The sequence below is a fragment of the Sminthopsis crassicaudata genome, chromosome 1 (assembly GCF_048593235.1).
Source record: "Sminthopsis crassicaudata isolate SCR6 chromosome 1, ASM4859323v1, whole genome shotgun sequence".
Lineage (NCBI taxonomy): Eukaryota > Metazoa > Chordata > Mammalia > Dasyuromorphia > Dasyuridae > Sminthopsis > Sminthopsis crassicaudata.
In genome coordinates this window covers 484,775,387-484,796,396 of record NC_133617.1, presented here as the reverse complement: position 1 = coordinate 484,796,396, position 21,010 = coordinate 484,775,387, and the positions used below count along the sequence as shown (strand labels likewise).

Sequence of the window (21,010 nt, the reverse complement as noted above, 5' to 3'; positions counted from 1 at the left end):
TTTTGGTCTACTGGCTGTTTTCAGAACTTAGAATTTCATATCCTATTCCCATGCCTTGCATGTGGAAATCCCACTTTACCTCCATTGTTAAGAATTTTTTTAAATTTTCATTTTCCTCAGTTGCATGTAGAAACAACATATTTTCATTATACATATACATTCTTTTTTTTTTTTTTAACATTTCCTTAAGAATCATGTTGGGAGAGAAAAATCAGAACAAAAGGGAAAAACCCCAAGAGAAAAACAATCAGAAGAGAAAGAAAAATAAACATAGCATGTGTTGATTTCTGTTTAGTCTCCATCGTTTTCTCTCTATATTTGGATAGTATTTTCATCCAACGTTTATTGCGGTTGCCTTGGATCATTGAACCACTGAAAAGAAGCAAGTCCATCATAGTTGATCATCCCGCCATCTTGCTGTTGCTGTGTACAATGTTTTCCTGGTTCTGCTTGTTTCATCCAGCATTAATTCATGCAAATCTTTCCAGGTCTTTTAAAAATCAGCCTGTTCATCATTTTTTATAGCACAATATTATATTACTTCCATATACCATAAATTCTTTAGCCATTCTCCAATCGATGAGCATCTATTCACTTTCCAATCTCTGACACCACAAAAAGAGGGGCTACAAACACTTTTGCACATGTGGGTCCTTTCCCCTTTTACTGTTAAGAATTTTTAGCATTGTTTAAGGCAGGGGTTCTCAAACTACAGCCTGGGGGCCAGATGCACCGCTGAGACGTTTATTAAGGCGGGGTTATGGCAAATGGGCTGAGGGGCGGAGACAGAGTGTGAGTTTTTATTTTTACTATAGTCCGGCCCTCCCACAGTCTGAGGGACAGTGAGCTGGCCCCTATTTAAAAAGTGTGAGGACCACTGGAACTTTAAGGCTTACTCTTCTTTTTCTGATTCACTCTACCCCTATCACTACTTCTTAGTTATTGCTGTTGTCTGCTTCCTCAAATTCCCTGTGTACATGTTATATCTTCCCAGTAGAATATAAACCTCTTATGGTCTGAGTGTTTTCTCTTTAACCCTAGGACTGAACTCCATTCTTGGCATGTAGTGGGTACTCAATACACATTCACATAGTGAGTGAAGGGGAAAGCCCACCTTAGGTGGTGTGGATTGCACATAGTAAGTGCTTAATAAATGTTTGCTGGATGAATAAAGTCTACGTCAGATAGTATGGATTCAAAATAAAGTGGCCGCCAAAGCCCCTCAGCCCATTTGCCATAACCCGGCGGGCCTCATAACCGTCCTCAGCGGGTCCATCTGGCCCCGGGCGTAGTTTGAGAACCCCTGACTTAGAGGCTACATTTAGGGAATACATGCAGCCAGGGCTCAGAGAAAGACTGAGTGAGAAACAATCACATGCAAAATATACAAAACAATCGATCTGTAGGATAAGTAGGAAATAATAGAGGGCAGGTGCTACAGTAAGAGGAGTTGGGGAAGTGGGATTTTAGTTGGAACTTAATGGGAAGCAGGGAAGTCAATAGCTGGAGTGGGAGAGGGCCGTGTCCAGGAACGAGACAACTGAAGAAAGTGCTCCCAGAGGAGAGATGGATTGTCCTGGGTGCCACAGCCAGGAGCTCACCGGATCAGAGTAGTGACTTAGGTGCTCATTTTATCCCCATTTTACAGGTAAGGAAATTTTATTTTCCCCCTCAGGCTGGGGTTAAGTGACTTGCCCAGGGTCACACAGCTAGGAAGTGTTAAGTGTCTGAGACCAGATTTGCACTCGGGTCCTCCTGAATTCAAGGCTGGTGCTCTATCCACTGCGCCACCTAGCTGCCCCTATAGGTAAGGAAATTGAGAATAGTCCTAAGGATTTGAACCCCAACAATGGATCCCCCCTGTGCAGCTGCATGCCTGACTTTAGGCAATCCTCCTATAATACCTCTCTGGACCTCAATTTATCCATCTACAAAATAATGCGTGGGCCTCCTTTGCCACAAGTCCCCCGGAAACATGGCTTCTTTCTCTTGGTCAAACCTGACCTCACGTGCTTCCTGGCAGTGGACAGACTATCTCTGCCTCAGTTTCCTCGTCTGTAAAGTGAGTTGGAGAAGGAAATCACTCCAGTATCTTTGCTACTACTGGCCAGACCGCCTCTGCTAGAAGTTGGGGATATCACACAAACACACGCAAGAAAGGATGCGAATAGACACAGGGAAGTGGGGGAAGGGGATGGCCCGAATCCGAGCTGCTTGTTAAATGTGCATTTGTGCACAGACATTGGCAGATGCTACAATGCTCGTTTGATCTGCTGCTTTTGTTGTTTAGGACTAAGAGGGTGGTGGAGAGAATAATAATGCAGCTTAAACGTGTGCTCCGTGAACTTTTTTCTCCCAGAGGGCTGGTTGTTAAACATTTACAATTGCGCGGGGGTCTAAAAAGCTTCTCCCAATAAAACGAGCCATAGCCGGTGTTGCGAAGAATCACAACTTTTTAAAGCCTCGCTTATTTTATATCAAGTATTCTTAAAATATTGCCAATCCCATTGGACCAGGGCAGGACTCGTGAGTGGGGGTCCCCGCGTGGGCTTTTTCTACATCGTTTGCCCCGCCCTCAAGAGCGGCTGTTAGGTTCGTCCGCCACTAGGTGGCGCCAACGTCTCCTGCGCCTGTGGCCTCGGGGACGTGGGATGCTGCGGGCTCTGGCCGCTCTGCTCTTGCGCACGGGGGTTAGAAGTGAGGGAGCCGGCACTGACGAGAGGCGAGGAACAGAGACGGGAGGGGAAGGACGCGGCGGAGCCCAGAGAGAGGCAGGAAGGAGCGGCCCGCTCGGCGACGCGGGGCCCTGGGCGGGCGGTGAGTAAGAGCAACTTAGGGCCGTTCCCTGCGGAATGGGGGGAACTGGGGGAGGTGGGAGGAGAGGCCGGGGAGATTGTGTCCACGTGCGTGAGGGAGAGCGAACGTCGAGGGGGAGGGGGCGACGTCGAGCGCGAGGCCGGGAGGAAGAGAGAAGGGTGGCGGGGTGACGCGCGACTCTCACTTCGTGACCTTCCCTCCCGCTGCAGCGTGAGGGGGGGCGGTCCGGAAGGCTTGCCCACGAGGGGACCGGAGGGGCGTTCTCTGGCCTTTGACAGCTCCCTGGAGGGGAATGGAGCCAGGTGACTTGGGCAGACCCCTCCCTGAGTGAAAAGATCTGTCACCTGGGTAGGGTCGCGGGACGAGAGCGTGCAGAGGAAAATTCCAAAGAGGAGTGATAGAAAACAGCAATTACATGGGTTGTCCCCGCGCTCAGAAAGTGAAGCCCGAAGGAGAGAAAGTGTTGGATGAAGGTTTCTCTGGTTGCTATTGGAGACCAGACCTGCCCTCCTGAGTGTACCAGTGATGCGGAAGAGGCAGCACTCGCAGGTGGTTTTCTTTGGAGGACGCATGCCTCGTCCCGAGTTTTTTGTTTATTTATTTATTTTTTTTTTACGTGATGGAGGTGCAACTAGAAGATGGGCAAGGGCTGTGTGTGTGTGTGTGTGTGTGTGTGTGTGTGTGTGTGTGTGTGTGTGTGTGTGTGTGTGTGCGCGCGTGCGTGCGCGCGCACAGAAATACCAAAGTGGGCGTTTGGGTAGGGAGGAGAGGAGAAACTTCAGGTTCGAAAATGCAAAAGGACGAGAAGGAGAGTGAGAATGAATGTGCGAGCGCGCAGGAGCACTGAAGCATGTGTTCCTGGAGAGGTGGGGGAAACTTGAGGTTTGAAAATACAGGAGAGCCAGGAGTGTGTGAGAGCCAGTGAGTGGGTGGGTGGGTGTGCGTGCGCGCGCGCGGGGCACCGGAGTATGTGCTCCCGGGGGGGAGGAGGGGACTTGAGCGCTGGGAATTCGGGCTGCTGCCTGTCTAGGGCAGCCTTTGACTTCTAGTTCTGGTCACTGATTCCTAAATTGAAAGAAAGATCTGAAAGAAAAAGCAGGAGCTTTTAATTTTTTTTTCTTTTCTTTTTTCGCAATCTGGTGAAATCTATGCATTCTTTCTGTTCAATTCATAATGGAAGGAAATGCCGAAATTCAGTTAAAGTTAATGAAAATGACAATGTGATTCTTCCCCCCTCCCCCCCCTCGACTCGGTCCAAGTTCGTGAACCTGTCCCATCTTAGGAACTGCTGCCTTGGAGAAAGTGCCTCGAGTATAGTAGGCGTTCTGTATTGTTTTGTTGATTGATTTAGTATAATCATCATTTGATTTAAATTCTATTAAACTTATATTTCGATTGTTAAAAAAAAAAAAAAAAAAGAAAGAAAAGAAAAGAAAGGAACAGGCACCTGAAAAAGGAGCCTGTCCGGTGTTTATTTCTCCCTAGTTAAGTTTATATTTAGATATGTGGGAACTTTTGCTAAGTGCAGCATATTAAGGGGAAAGGGCAACTGTTGTGTTCTCTCAGATTTTCACAGTAGATTCAGTAATTAACACACATGGAGCTCTTTTTTTCCCTCCAAAGGAAACTCTCTTTCCCCCTCTATACCCAAACTGTGTCTTTCATGTCCAACAGAACAAAACATCTTCAAAAAACAAAAAATAGAAAATAGACCCTGGATTAGCAAATATGAGAAAGCTACTTTGTTTAATCCCTGTAGAAAAAACAGGCATATTCTAATATCATGTTCAGTATCACACAAGCCAGAGTTGGTAGTTAGTAGAGCAATTACAAACACACACATACACACACACACAAACAGACACACACACACACACACACACACACACACACAAAATGAGTTAGTTTAATCCAAAATAGCTGAAAATAATTTTTGATTACTCAGATAATCTAAAGTCATGTACCAGAAACTTAGGACTTTAATTTCCAGGAATCAGTGGTGATTCTCTTGTTTTTAATTTTAGTTCTCCATTGAAAACCCTCTTAACTAAGTAGTCTTTCATGATAGAATGCTTTTTTATTCTGATCTTAGTAATTTTTGCATTTAGAATCACTATTGCTGGAACCATAGAGATAAGGGGATTTTAATAGGTGGAGTGAAAGCAGAGTATAACAAGCCCACACTTTTTATTTATTTTACTAGTTGAAATTTATAATAGGTTCCACATCATAGTTTTGGAACTATGGCTTGCCTCCACCCATCTTATTTGCACAGAACATTGCACCAACCTCCTCCCTTCTATTCCTTCTCCCAGTGGAATAACTTCAGTCTGTTTTTCATCAGAAATTGGACTCTCTTTTAAGAACATGAGGAAAACATTCTCTAAAAGTAGCAATTACAAGTTTAATATAGGCATCTTCTTTCTACCACAAAAGAAACATATATATTTTGTTTAGGACTTCTGTTGGGGAGAATATCAGGACTCAAATAAAAAAAAATAATCAGCTCATTCTTCCTAAGAAATAAATCAGTTTACATAGTTCCAACTCAGGAGAGTTCTCATTGATTCCTCCTCTTGCACTTTTCTTCTTTTTTGAATCTGCAGTATTTTTGACAAACAGTATGTTATGTACAACCTGTAATTACTTAAGAAAGTTGATGGGAGAAAGGGTGACTGCTCTCAGCAGTTCCTCTCTTAGAGAATTGCAATGAGACATTACTCCAAGAAATACTTTCTGAAATATCTAAAATATATGGTAGTCCTAATGGGGATATTTGGCTTTGGTTCAGTGCATTTAAAGAAGAATAATAGCCAATGATTTCACTTTAAAAATAAAAATCCCTTTTCTTTGATAACTAACAAAATCAATTGGTTAGCATATCTGTAAAGCAGCCTGCCTAAAAGGCAATATACAAAAGATTTTTCTGCTTTAGTGTAGTATCTTAAGGAATTTTTATTGCCTGTTTATTATGTTTTCTGACAGTGACTTTTCCCTACTTGGAGATTGTTCAACCTGCCAACAATGTAACCCATCACTTGGAAGGACTGAGCCATGTAAAGCCATTAAATTGCCTATAACAGCCCTTTGCATCAGGAAGAGGCACTACAGACCAAATAACACGTGTAAGACATTTGCTTTTTGTTCCAGGAATATAGCAAATCTCCAGGAATGCACTAAATAGGCACAGATTTGCTAAGGAAGGAAAGAGTGAGCTGGTACACAGAATAACTTGTGAAGAAGTTGAGGTATGAAGCAATTCAAAGGCCTTTTAGATTTTTAGGTGACTATCAAGCATTAGAAATTTGAAATTCTTTTGGATGAACTTCTTGGTCATTAAGAAAAGCATATAAGCTGATTTGACTACTTTTTCTCAGATTCTGAACCACCAGTTTTGAAAATTAACTCCAGAAGCCTGAAATGAGATATGATTGCTTTTAGAAGTGGGAGTTCTTTGGAGCTGTCAGTGTAACACACTGTCAGAAAGGCATGTGCTGGCCACAAGAATACTAAATAAGAATACTTGAATTGATGTTTAAAAATATTGCAAACTAAATAGAGCCTTTATGCCTAATCATTGGGAAAGAAACCATGACCAACATGTACTTTCCAGTGCATTCCAAGATACCTAATGCATGTTCTTTAGGTAAGCAAAACTTTTGGCCGATTTCTTTTTGGTTTTCTTTCACATTTTCCCCTCCAGCAAAAACAAAATTTCACATGATCACTTTCAGATATTCTAAAGATAGATTAAAAGTAAATATCTGTATTCAAGCAAATATCAGAAATTTGGAAAGAGAACTGGCTCTGAAGTCAGAGGATCCATTTTTTTTCTTTAAATTTTTTTTTATTGTAGCCAATACTAAAACATTTTTAAAATAATATTTTATTTTTCCCTAATTACATATAAAAATAAATTTAATACTTTTTAAAGTTTTAAGTTTCAAATTCTATCCCTCCCTTGCCTTCCTGAGATGGTAATTTGATATAGGTAATTCTAGTGCAATCTTGTAAAACATTTCCATATTAGTCATTTTGTGCAAGAAGACTCGAACAAAAGAAAGAGTGAAAAATAGTATGCTTCAGTCAGACATCAGTTCTTTGTCTGAAGATGGATAAGCATTTTTCATCATGAGTCCTTTGAGATTGTCTTGGATTATTGTATTGTTGAGAATAGCTATGTCATTCATAGTTTATCGTACAGGATTGCTGTTATTGTGTATAATGTTCTCTTAGTTCTACTTGCTTCACATGTAAGACTTTATAGGCTTTTCTGAAATCATGTGGTTTGTCATTTCTTATAGCTCCGAAATATTCTCTTTGTTATAATCATATATCATAACTTGATCAGCCATTCTTCAAGTGAGGGACATTTCCTTCAATTTCCAGTTCTTAGCCCCCACAAAAAAAGAGGCTATAAATATTTTTTGTACAAATAGTTTTTTTTCCCTTCTTAAAAAAAACTTTTTTGGGATGCAGACCTGGTACGATCAAAGATATGTACAGTTTTATAGCCCTTTGAACATAGTTCCAAATTGCTCTCTACAATGGTTGGATCAGTTCCCAACTCTACCAACAGTGCATTAATGTCCTACTTTGCCCACATCCAATATTTATCATTTTCTATTTTTGTCATATTAGTCATGATCTTTCAACTCTGATCAAGTCATTTAATTTCTCTGAGCCTCAGTTTCTTTAACTATAGAATGAGAGGGTCAGACTAAATAATCTCTGAGGTCTTTTTCAGTTTTATATGTGTGATTCTGTCCTAACATTTTGTAAAGAATTGAAGTATATAACATATACTATACCTACTTGTTTTCTGCATAATAAGAGGATTCATAATTGTGAGCCCTAAGGAAGGAATTAGGGTAGGGGGTAAACCTATCATAGGAGGTAAAATTTTTAAGTACCTGGAACTTATGTAAAATCTGATAGGCAGATGCTAATATAGGGTGGCAGAATGATTAGTTTTGTTATTTGGTTCTAATCATTAATTTTTAAGGAAAGTGAATGGCTAAGACTTACTTACAAAAGAGTTTTCATAACATTTGACAAGAAGGAGAGATCTTTCTAAGACGTGTAACATACAACTTAGATTAGATTGCTTGCTGTCTTTGGAAGGAAAAAATATTAAAACTCAAAATCTTACAAAAATGAATGTTGAAAACTATCTTTACATGTAATTGGACAATAATATACTAGTAAAATATTTTTTTTAAAAAAGAATGTAATTGAAAAGTAGTAGTCAACTAGGAACTAGGATCAAAGTGATGATATTTGAGAGCCATAGCTCTCAATGGGCTTCCAATTCCAGAGGCTTTTTGAAAAGTTTTTTCCCCCGTCTGGATAATTTAAGGCATTATAATCTCCTTATAAATTTAAAACATGACAGAATAATCTAGTGGTCACTGGACCAAGAACCAGGAGATGTGGGTTTGGTTTTTAGGTATTCCATTTACTTATGGTGAACTTCAGATCTCTAATTCATAAGTAATTTATAGAGATAATGGAAAAAGGAATTGAGAAAATGTTTATTCAGTACTTTTGAATTTGTTAGAAATGTGTCCTGTATAATTATGAATTTTATAGCACACTAAGTCTTCACCTCTCCTCTTCATCCCCCCAACAAAATATTGCATCCATCTGGCCTGGAGAGAGCCTAAATACCAGTCTTGAAGCAGTGGGTGGAATGTAGAAATTCCAGTCGTGCTTATATTGCTTCTGGAATAGTCTTTTTGTATTCTTTGTCTGTCTGACTTCCTAACATTCTGGTGCACTACCCCTAAAAAGTGTATCTTTGTCATGTTAGAACCTCTTTTCTTTATCCTAGGAGGTAAAGAGTGCTATTTTATTTTAATGTTTGCCTTTTTGAATGTCAGTTTATTCCTTCTATTTAAAGTTACTGCTGAAGATCTGGTGTCCTGTTGTATTTGAGTCACATTTCTATAATAGCAAATAAGTCCTGACTTATTTCACTTGTTTCCTAATTGAGTTAGAACTTTTGAGATGAGGATGGTTCCTTTAAATTCTATGCCAAGTGGGCTTCCCCAGCTTAACTAAGCCATTCTTGTTGAACTTAAGCTCCTTAATTATAATTGATACTTCTTTTATTCAACAAATATCTGTTGAGCTTCTTCTGTGTGAAAGGTATTTTATTGGGTGCTTCTTAGAAATCAACACCCTTAGAGAAGTATGTGATTACCATTTCCATTGGGCATGTTTGTTTTGCTTTGTTTTTTCCATTTTCTTTTTCAATCAACAATCAATAATTTTCTCCCATTGAGAAAGGAAAAAGAAAGAAAAACATATTTTAACAATTATGTATAAGGAAGCAAAAGAAATTATTAGGCATATTTGTTATATCAATTTGGGATCCTACTTGAGACAGCCACATATCTGGTACTGGTGAGGAAAGCTCTTTCTGGGAGGATAGTTGAGCTCCCTTCTCTGCTATGATCCCTCTCTGGTGCTTCATAAGAGCATAAAAGTAACATCAGGTTTTGGAGGGCATTGCCAGCAGATCTTGGGCATGTTCTATTTAGCCCGAATGGTATCTTGGATGGGTATATTTATGAATTATATGCCTGATGATAGGCTTAGTTAAGCATGGAGAGATTCCTTATCAAAGGTTAGATACTAAGTGATAAATGTTTTAAGCCATAAAAATTCCTTTTTTTTTTTTCCCTGAGGCAATCGGGGTTAAGTTTCTCACCCAGAGTCACACAGCTAGGAAGTGTTAAATATCTGAGTTCGTATTTGATCTCTGGTCCTCCTGACTTCAGGGCTGGTGCTCTATCCACTGCAACACCAAGACATAGAAATTTCAAAAGACTATTAAAGTATAGAATATTTCATTTCTAATTTTCATTCCACATTAAAAGGATCACAAAATCCTTAAAATATTGAACTATTTCACCTCGTTCAAATCTAACTTATTTTCTTCAGTCTTTACTCCCCCTAAAGATCAACATCTTTTGGTTCAGATTGTGAGACCTCTTGAAAATAGAATAGTGATCTTATTGCATCACATTCAGTTGCTTTTAAAGACTTATTTAATATTAGTTCATTATAATGGTATTTATCTTCATTCTTATTCTTTTCTAGGAAACTATATCTTTTGACTGAAGCTCAAAGTCTTGTTCCATGACGACCTCTCCCACAATGTTTTATGGATCTCCTTCTACCATGTCTCCACCTAGCAAAAGCAAACTAAAGCGTCAGAGTCGCCTGCTCTCCCACATGCTGTCCCGAACACTGAGCTATAAGGACCGAAGCTCTGATTCTACTTTTCCCAACTTGGGTGCCAGTGATGATCCTGCAGAACTTTCCACACAACTTTCTGCCCCAGGTGTCCTAAAGGTGTTTGGGGACAATGTCTGTACAGGTGCTCATTACAAGAGTGTCCTGGCCACGGCTAGCTCTAGTGCTCAAGAGCTGGTAAAGGAAGCACTGGAGCGTTATGCTTTGAATGCAGTGTCAGCCAGCCAATATGTGCTATGTGATGTGGTGGGGCGATTTGGGGGCTTAGGACAGCAATGGCAGGCAGAAGGCCTTCGAGTCCTACGGGATAATGAAAAGCCCCTTTTGATCCAGGACCTGTGGAAGCCCCGAGAAGGCTTCTCTCGGAGGCTTGAGTTGAGAAAGAGATCAGAGGTGGAAGAATTGGCTGCCAGGGATGTGGACACTATCACAGCAGGTGAGATGATAGGAGAATACAAAAAGGCTATACAGCTGATTCCTTGGGGGCTTGGGGGTGGTGGTGTCTGTCTAACATAGAGAAAGGGAGGAAGAACAAGGAGGTTTCTATTCCCTGAAAAGCCAGGTATACCTATACTTTTTTATGTATGCTGTGTATTCTTTGCTCTACTAATGTCCTGTTTCAGTACCTTGTCTTTATATGAAGGTGATGGTACATTCTTGAAAACTTAAGGAGAATGCTGGCTTTGCCACATCCTGTTAAACTAAGAAGGCTCTGAGTGTGTCCCTAGTGACTTCCTGTATCTGGCTGGTCTGTCAGGTTTGGGGAGTTCACTAGAAAGTTAGTCACAAGATGGTGATCTTTTTTGGTCACAGCAACCTACAAATATCTACGCCAGTGAAGAGAAGTTAGGGTTTATGTGAATGGAAGAATGAATACCTGTAGTAATGAAAGCAGAGGATTGTAGAAGTTTGAAAGAAAAAGATTTATTTCCAATAGAATCAGCAGGTTTTTTGTGGGATATGACTTCCTACTATATGTCTTTACTGTACCACAAAGTGAATGTAGATTACTTCCTCTCCTGCTATTTTGTATTTAGTATATTAATCACACTCTAAATCCAGTTTTGGGGATGTTCTTTTTGAGCTCTTAGCTGCTTTTCCACTATTGGCCTGCCATGGTCTTCTCTTTTTAAAGCACTTAAACTTCTGTTTCTTCTGGTTTCTTCCAACTTGATTTCATGAAAACGGGTTTTAAAGTGCTGAGAATAGCGACGTCATTCACAATTCTTCGTTAAACAGTATTGTTAGGAGAACTAATAATGTTCTCCTGATTCTGTTCATTTCATTTTACATTATTTTATCTAAGTCTTTCAAGGTTTTTCTGAAATCATCCTGCTTGCCATTTCTGATAGCACAATAATATGGTTTGTATACCACAGCTTGTTTAGCCATTCCTCAATTGGTAAGCAACCTTTTGTCTTTCAATTAAAAAGTTATTATAATTTTTTTTATACAAATAGGTCCTTTCCCCCTTTTTTGGATGTCTTTGGAATAGCGGTGGTATTGGTGGAGCAAATGGTGTGCACAGTTTTATGACCTTTTAGACATAGACATTTTGCTCTCCAGAATGGGTAGATCAGTTTACAACGCCACCAACAGCACATTATTGTCCCAGTTTTCCCACATCCCCTACACTTACTGGTCATTGATTTCTATTTTAAAAATCTTTATATGCATGAAAAACTAATTATATCTATTGCTTAATTATTCTGTGTATATATTTAGAAAATTGATGCTCTTTCTTGATTGTACAACTTGGATAGTATTTAAGCATCTTTTTAACTTCCTCTTACTGGTGTTGAAGGGGCCACTAATGAGGTCAAAAGACAAATGAAGAATTAATTCTGATTAATGTAATGGAGTCTAAAATACTTAAATTATTTGGCACCTTGTTTTGTTATCTTTGATACCAGTAACACACTGGGCCACGGTCAGATTTAATTCTTTGATAATTAGATAGTAGATAATATGGCTATGAGTTTTCCTACCACATACTGGTTTGTATAGGACAAGAAAACAAGGTATATATTTAGTCTGTGATCATCTATTTAGCAGAAAGCAACAGATTTGCCAGGTTCTGAATATTAATTTTCTGTATGATTTAATTATGACCCCTTAGAAAATTGTGTTTTACTTTTGAAGATCAGGTCCTGGAAAGGTTATGATAGAAAATTGGAGTTAATTTTATAGCCTCTAGTTCTTTTCATGGTGGACTGACCTATTAAAAAGAAATGCTCCATGGCTTAACTTGGCTGTAGCTTTTCCACGTCCAATTGGGTAAATTGATAATAAAACTTTTCTAATCTTGTTTATGAGTTAATATAGTGTCAAAAAAGTGTACTGTCCCAAAGTTAGTAAAGCTAGCTATTTATACTCTATCACTGAGTATTTATAAAATACTTTGTACATTTGCAAATTGTAAGATGATTTTAATTAAATGATCTACCACGTGTGATCAACACATATATGGAGAAGAGGCTTTGGTAACACAGAGAGGTAATTGACTTGCTCGAGAAATGTCATATAACAAGTCAATGGCAAAGATTGACATCCAGAACCGAATTCCTTTTTAAAATAGCAGTTCACATCCAAATGAATCCAGAGATTCATTATTTATTCTAAGGAACTTCATCTTGCATGCCATTTTCCATCATTATAAAATTGTGTTTATTGAGAACACTGCTAAAAAAAAACCACATTCCAGATTGTAATAGCTAGTGTCTAGAATACAATTAGTACCTAAATTCTCTTTATAATCAATTAGAAAATGAACAGTATTGCAAATTGAAAGGGAAGGAAGCCTTACTCGCATTACATTCCCCTTATTCCTTTCCATCTAAGTTTCTAGATCTTTGTATTATTGTTTTAACTTAGGAGATGGTTAAGTAGCTGAATTGGTTTTGTTGGGGGTGGTTGGAATGTTTTGATGAGTAAAATAGGACTGACAGTTCTAGTTCTAGTTTTGCCGCTAACTGAATGACTGGATAAATTTAGATAAATTATTGTAACTATAAATTACTTTTGGATAAATTCCTATGAATATAACTTACTATCTGAATAAATTACTATTTTCTATCCTTCACTTTCTCCATCTGTAAAATGTGGATGATAATATTTGCCTTATTTTACTCATAAGATTATAAGAATCTAATGAAATAATGACCACACTCTATAAAAGAATTATGTAAATTTAAGGATGTATTGAAAGGTAATTTCTACTTGAAATGCATCATGGAATAGAGGGTCAACAAACAACCTTCTATTTTGTTATTGAGCTAGATGCTAGAGATACAAAGACAAAAATGAAGCAATTTTTGCATTCAGGGAATTTACATTCATTCCATTGTGAGAGAGCTACTAATTTAAATAGGAAATTCAGTTCTGGATTTTAACCCAATTCCTGCTACTGTCTTTTTGTGTAACATTTCTTGGACAAATCACTTAATTCTGTGTTATCAGGGCCTTTTTTTCTAGATAAGTATATGCGAAATTTTAATTTTTTTTTTTTTTGGCAGTATAGGAATGCATTAATTAATGGGAGGGATCAGGAAAGGCCTCTGTATAAGGCATTGATAGAGCTAAGCTTTGGAGGAAATTAAAGATTTCAAAAGGTTGAAATTGATGCTGTTTGGGTGATCTAGATTCCTGGTAGTCTAGAGGTTAGTGGCTATAAGAGAGTTATTAAGAATCCTCTTTAAGGGGCAGCTAGGTGTTGCAGTGGATAGAGCACCAGCCCTGAATTCAGGAGGACCCGAGTTCAAATCTGCTGTCTTACACTTAACACTTCCTAGCTGTGTGACCCTGGGCAAGTCACTTAACCCCAGCCTGGGGGGGGGGAGGAACCTTTAAATTGGCCACAGGTTTTAGGAGTGAAAGAATTCACTCATTCCTAAAATATTAGTTGCAAAATGAGTTTATTGTTAAATAGAAATCAGTTTACCAAGAGGCTGACTTCTATAGTGGCAGATCTATGGAAAATGGAGTTTTGCACTGAGAATGCAGTTGTCAGTGGACAGAAGGTCCTGGCAGCGAGGGTGCTGCCAAGGTCATCTGCAAAAGACCTTTGTTGTTGGAAGCTATTATATTGAGTGTCTTGGTGGGGGTTGGGACAGCTTAGCAGATCAGAACCAGTGGAAGCTGGGACTGCTCAAGCAAGTCAGACCTAGTGGGGGCTGGGACAGCCCAAGTTGGCTCAGACCCAGAGGAGGTTGGGACAGCCCAGATCTCCTATTGGAATTCAAAGGGATGCTTTTTGACTAGGATTTGTAATTGAATCAAGGGCCCAAGCATCCTGGAAAGATAACTTGTCTGGGGAGGATATGTCTCATCCAGGAATGGGCTGAGAATCTGAAAGGGATCACAGATCAACAGGAAATACAGTTTCTTAAAGGGACCACAACCCGCTTCAAAATGAAAATGGAGTGGATTTTAAAGCAAAGGAAACAGATAGCCTTTGCACATGTAATTAGTTGAAAAGTAATAGTGTCATTTGTGGGGACCAGCAAGAGTAATGGTTTACTTGGATTGTAGAGTGTGTGAAGATGAACATTGTTAATTAAAAAAAAAAAAGTTGAAAAGCAGGTTAGAATCAGATTATGTAGTGTTTTAAATGCTGAACAGAAGAGTTTATATTTTATTCTAGTAGAGCCATGGGAGTTAATGAGTAGGGGGAACCATATGTGATTAGATCTGTGTTTTAAGAATATCAGTTTTTTTTTTAGAGGTGTTTTTATAACATTTGGGTTTTTTTAATTTTGAACTTAAACATTAAATAAAATGGATGTTTCTATAGACAAAGAATAAAAAAGGGGTGCGCATGAAACTGCAAATGTACAGTTTGCTTTTCCTTTTAAATATATAATAAAATCAAAATGTAACTTTCAAAGCTGTCCTCTTTGTATTTCCTTTATTTCTGTTCTTTTGTGTGCATTTAAAAAATGCTTCAGTGACCTCATTTTCTTTTTCTTTCCTTTTTTTTTTTTTGACAACCCTGTTAACAATCCCTTTTATAGCTGTGAAATATAGATTATGTTTATAGTCAAGCAAAACAAATTCTCATAGTGGTCATGCTCAAAAATATATGACTCATTCTGATTTTTGAATTATTATGTCTTAGGGGGTGGTTAGAAAATTCATCATTGATTCTCTGGAATTATGGTTGGTCATTACATCAAAAAAATTTCTTAAGTCTTCTGAATTGTTTGGTTTCACCCCCCCCCCCCACAAAACTCTTGTTGGCTTTTATTGTATACATTGTTCTAGTTCTCCTTATTTCACCCTGGATCAATTCATACAAATCTTTTGAGATTTCTCTGAAACTGCCCCTTTTGTCAGGAACATTTATTATTGCTTATAGGGTAATATTCACATACCATTCATTTATTCATTTATTCATTATTCTTGTTGTTTGTAGTATTATGGTATAACAAAAAGAGCTCCTATAAATATTTTGGTAAATATGAGTTTTTTTACTTTGACATATTTGAGATTTAGGTTTAATAGTATCTTTAGGTCAAAAGCTATATAAAGCTTGATGACTTTTGGAGCATATATCTAAATTGTTTTCCAGAATAACTGGATTCACAGTTCTTTCAGTGGTGCATTAATAAGCATTTTTTTCTTAGATTTTCCAGCATCATTTTTATTTTTTTGTCATCTTTGTCTATTTGATGGTGTGATATAAAGCTTCAGAATCATTTTAACTTTAATTTCTCTTAATTTTTAGTGTTTTGGAGCTTTTTTCATATGTCTCTTGATAGCTTTGGTTTATTATTTTGAGAATTGTCTGTTAGTGTCATTGAATATTTATTTAGGAATTATATATTTGAATCAGGGCCTAATATCTTACATAGCGGTCTTTTATCAGAGAAACTTGCTGAAAAGATTGTTTTTAAATGGACCCATGATTTCCTGGGTGTAGGGACTACCTTTATCAATATGTATTACTTGCAATTTATAAAGCTTAGGTTTTTGGGGAATGAAAAGTTAATTGACTTACCCAGGGTCATATAGCCAATATATGTGAGGCAGAATTTGAATAGCTATTGATGACTGAGCCTATCTCTCTGTCCATTATGCTCCTTTCTGACAATATCAATTTGGAAATGTTATGGGATGGAAGGAAATGTGTGAGACACTTCACATGGAGAGACTAGTTAGAAGGCTGTTGTATTAGTCCAGGTGAGAGATAATGAAGGCAGTAGCTTTATGCATAGAGAAAAGGGGACAGGTATGAGATATATTGTGGAAGTAAAATCAACAAGAATTGGCAACTGATTGTATATATGTGGAATAAAGAAAGGAGTTGAGATTGAGTCTAAGACTGGATCTCAGATATGGAGAGAGAACTAAGCCCATGGGAATTGATGAGGTTCACTGAGTGAGAGAGAAGAAGCAAGGAATATCTGAGTTCAAGCTTTGCCTCTGACACTGTCACTACTGACTTTATGACACTATGAAAGTTATTTAACATCTCAGTACTCCCAGACAGCTAAGTGTCAGAATTGCAGAACAGATACAGATGCGCATTGGTAGAGAGAATTTCCTCATGGAAATTTCTTCCAATACCAATGAAATCACAGATTTAGTTTTTAAATGAGTATGTATCATGGTAAATGTAAAGAATTTTTGAAAGCTTGGCCAGCACTTGGTTTTTCTCTTTCCCTTCTTATCAGTAGAGTAGATAAACATACTTAGAACACAACATAGTCAAATGGATATGAATTTGGATGTACAATTTTATTCATTATTGTGGATTTATTGTAATTGTTATCATAGACTCATAGAATTCTTAGAATTAGAAGAGAGCCTGTATGTAGATCTAGTTTTAGACTCTCATTTATTGAACAGTCTCTTCTACAACATGTGGGATATTGATCCAGCCTCTGCCTTTAGATACTTTCAGTGAAGAGGTACTTACCTTAGTCTTTTCCCAAAGAGCCTGTTTTGCTATTGGTTTTCTTTATTACTGTGAATAACTTAATTATTCTTAGTAATTCAAAGATCCAAGACAATTCCAAAGGATTTATGATGGAAAAAGTCTGTCCACCTCCAGAAAAGTAACTGTTGGAATATGAATCAAAACATACTTTTAAAAAATTATTTATTTTGAGGTTTTTTCGGTCTGTTTTTTTTTTTTACAACATGAAAATAATTTTTGCATGACTGCTTTATATGATCTATATCAAATTGATTACCTTCTCAATGGGGAGGAGAGGAAGGAGAAAATTTAGAACTCAAACAAATGTTAAAAAATTATCATGTGTAATTGGAAAAAATAAAATATAAACATTAAAATGATCTTATGTTAAGATAAAATTTAAGCTCATTGATTCTAGCCAACCTTTTGCTGAATCATAGAACCCATTTGTAGTTTTCCATATATCAGCCCTACAGTTATTTGAAGACTTTTACCATGTTTTGTTTTGTTTTTTCTTTTCTGTTTTTAACAGGGTTTTGAAGTATTCTTTGAGTTGTTCTTCATTGAACGTATATTCTCAACTTGCTATCCTGGCAATTCTCCATTTAATTCATTTGTCACCTAATACTGTGGGTCACCTGATGGGACATAAAAACAGTTTTGCTTTAAAGAAGAAATTCTTATCATGGTAGTTAATAGAATTTTGCCAAAGGTTTCATTGTTATTGATCTATAGATAAAACATTTATTATGTGCCATATACTGTACTAAATGCTGGAGATACATTAAAACTCCTTGCCTTGATATTAGTTTAAAAAGAGGAGCTAGAAAAAGGGTGAAAGGAGTTATGTTGCATATCACGCTTTGGAGCTAGCAGCATGGAAATGAGGTGGAGTCTTGATTGCAGGTGAGATAAAGAAAGTCATCTAACAGAGCTCTGGGTCTTAAGTTTTTGGTGGGAAAGGGTAGAGTGGAAAGAGCATGATTTGGAGCTGGGATTGTATTCTCCTGCTGGAGGAAATCAGGCAAATTCCTCCCTAGTCAGATGACACTAAATGGGTTCTGGGATTTCTAAGATACTTTTATTTTTGTCTTTTCCCCATATCTTAAAAGAGTAAAATGTTTGTCACCCACCAAAAGCCCAGTTGCTTTCTGGGGTAATCTGATCTGAAACAGTAGTAGAAAAATAGAGACCATAGAAAAGTAGAGAAAAGTAAGAGTCCATCTCCATACATTCAAGGAGATAAATTTTTGTCCTATTAGTTTTCAAGTAAGTGAACATTATATAATAATAATTTGTATGATTATATTTCCCAGTATAAGTCATTTCCATTCCCTCTAATAGCTATTAGTAATTTTGCTGGCTATCTTCAGTGCTTAGAATTCTCTGCTTCCTGATCTCTATGTTCTGCTTTCCTTCAGATCCAAGCTAAAAATCTCTGCTCCGCTAAAAGCCTTTCCCCTTAATGCTAGTTTCTATCTCCCTCTCAAGCTATCTCCAATTTATCCTGTAATATATCTTGTTTGTACATAGTTTGCATATTATCTGTCTTATTATAGTAAGATTTTTGTGATCAGGGACTGTTTTTTGCCTTTTTACATTTTCATAGTATATAGTTGACAGAGTCCATAGGAGCTTAACTAAGTTAAGTCTTATTGGCTTGACTTGTTTTGTAGTGGATTTCAATTTAAGCATTTAGTAAAAGTTTAAATTTTTATTTCCCCAGAGCTGAATTTCAGCTTAAAATGGGAGGTGGAAATTGAAGGTACATAATATATTATGCATATCTTATCTAGAGGAACTTGGATTTCTAGCATTATTGGATAAATGGATGAAAGAGATAAACCAGATTACTGTCATAGGCTAGTGGGCAAGTTGTTTTGATTTTTATTTCTCAATGATTCTGCCTTTCCCTAGTTGCCTTTTCCCTTTTTTTTTTTTTTTTCTCCAGAGTCACATTATTTTGTGTTTAGGGAGATAGAGAGATGGAAAGGAGGGTGACAGAGCATTGATGGAACCTGCTAAGTGTTTTTGTTTTTTTTTTAAGAAGATTGTCATTTAAAACCAATGCCATGTTGAGAGTAGACCAATCCTTATCATTTTTTCCCCTATGTTTCTAGAGTTTATTCTTTTTTTAAAAAAAATTATAGTTTTTATTTACCAGATATATGCATGGGTAATTTTACAGCATTGACAATTGTCAAACCTTTTGTTCCAATTTTTCCCTCCTTCCCTCCCCCCCCTCCACATTGGCAGGTTGACCAATATATACGTTAAATATGTTAAAGTATAAATTAAGTACAATATATGTATACTTGTCCAAACAGTTGTTTTGCTGTATAAAAAGAATAGGAGTTTGAGATAGTATACAATTAGCCTGTGAAGAAAATTAAAAATGCAGGCGGACAAAAATAGAGGGATTGGGAATTCTATGTAGTGGTTCATAGTCATCTCCCAGAGTTCTTTCGCTGGGTGTAGCTGGTTCAGTTCATTACTGCTCTATTGGAACTGATTTGGTTCTTCTCATCAGAATTGATCATATAGTATTGTTGTTGAAGTATACCACGATCTCCTGGTCCTACTCATTTCACTCAGCATCAGTTCATGTAAGTCTCTCCAGGTCTTTCTCACAGACCCATATTACAAGCATATCATGTTTTATTTTACTTTGCTTTATAATGCTTCATATACACTACATTTTTTACAAATTGAAGGATTTGTAGAAATCCTTTGTCAACCAAATCTCTCAACATTTTCCCTAACGCATGTGTTCACATTAAGTTTTTGTGTTACATTTTGGTAATTTCTCTCAATATTTCAAACTTTTTCATTATGATTGTATCTGTTATGGTGATCTATGCTCAGTGATTGTTGATGTTACTATTGTTTTGAGTGCCACAGGCTACACCCATATTAGATAGGAAGTTTAATTGATTAATGCTATTTGTGTTCTGACCTCTTCACTAACCACAATCTACACACATACACATACATCCATATAAACAAGCTATATACAAGATAAATAGGAAATAAGAGAGGGAATGCATAAGAATTAAGAGGGATTTGGAAAAGCTTCCTATAGAAGAGAGATTTTAGTTAGGATTTAAAGGAAGCCAAGGAAGGCAGTTGACAGAAATAAGGAAAGAGAGCCTTCAAAGGCATGGCAGATGGCCAGAGAAGATGTCTCAAAATGAGAGTATCTTATTTATAAAATAGGCAGCCAGTGTCAAATAGTGAGGAAGACTGGGAAGGGAGGTTATAAAGGATTTTGAATGCCAAATAAAGAATTTGTATTTGATCCTGAAGGTGATAAGGATCTGCTAGAGTTTATTGAGTAGGGAGATAACATGGAAAATCATTTTAGGAAAATCACTGTGTTGGCTGAATGAATTGGGGATGAATGGGAGATAGAGAAGAATAGGGTGAGACTTGAAGTAGGCAGATTGACCATCAGACTATTGCCCTAGTCCAGATGGGAGATGATAATGGCAGTACTAGCATGGGGAACAGTGTCAGAGGAAAGGAATGAGATATAGTCAAGAGTCAAGGATGACAGCTAGGTTAGGAGCCTGAGACTGGAAGATGGTGTTGCCTTCTACGAGTAGATAGGGAAGATGAGAGGGGGAAGGTTTTTTGGGAAAGATAATGAGTTCTGTTTTGGATATATTTTAGGTGTCTACTGGACATTTAGTTCAAGATGTCTGAAAGACATTTAGAGATATGAAAATGCTTAGAAAAAGATAAGTAGATTTAAGAGTCATCAGCATAGAGATAGTAATTAAATTCATGAGCATTCATGAGACCACCAAGTAACACCAAAGAAGAGAAAAAGACCCAGGAAAGAACCCAGTGGGACAGGGAAGGAAGTGGATATGAACAATGTGGAGATAGAATCAATAGTGTTTTTGTTGTTCAGTCATTTTGTTTAAGTTGTGCTTGACTCTTACTGCCTTGTGGGTCTCCTTTTCCTTCAGCTCATTTTAAAGATTAGAAAACTGAGGCAGACAGAGT

The 21,010-nt window shown here is 37.5% G+C and overlaps 1 protein-coding gene across 5 annotated transcripts in view; it reads left to right on the top strand.

Moving 5' to 3' along the window:
- The first annotated feature begins 2,632 nt into the window (after window positions 1-2,632).
- The window catches only part of RADIL (Rap associating with DIL domain), an 81,938-nt gene continuing 63,560 nt past the window's right edge, over window positions 2,633-21,010 (top strand). For 2 of the 5 annotated variants that reach the window (XM_074281209.1, XM_074281206.1), the window contains exons 1-3: window positions 2,633-2,817; window positions 5,803-5,942; window positions 9,925-10,516. In XM_074281209.1, the coding sequence (XP_074137310.1) occupies window positions 9,964-10,516 (553 nt within the window). In that variant the 5' untranslated portion in view covers window positions 2,633-2,817; window positions 5,803-5,942; window positions 9,925-9,963. Of the gene's footprint in view, window positions 2,818-5,802; window positions 5,943-5,983; window positions 6,066-9,924; window positions 10,517-21,010 lie in introns of those variants that run through there. The other 3 variants (XM_074281210.1, XM_074281208.1, XM_074281207.1) reach the window with 2 other exon arrangements.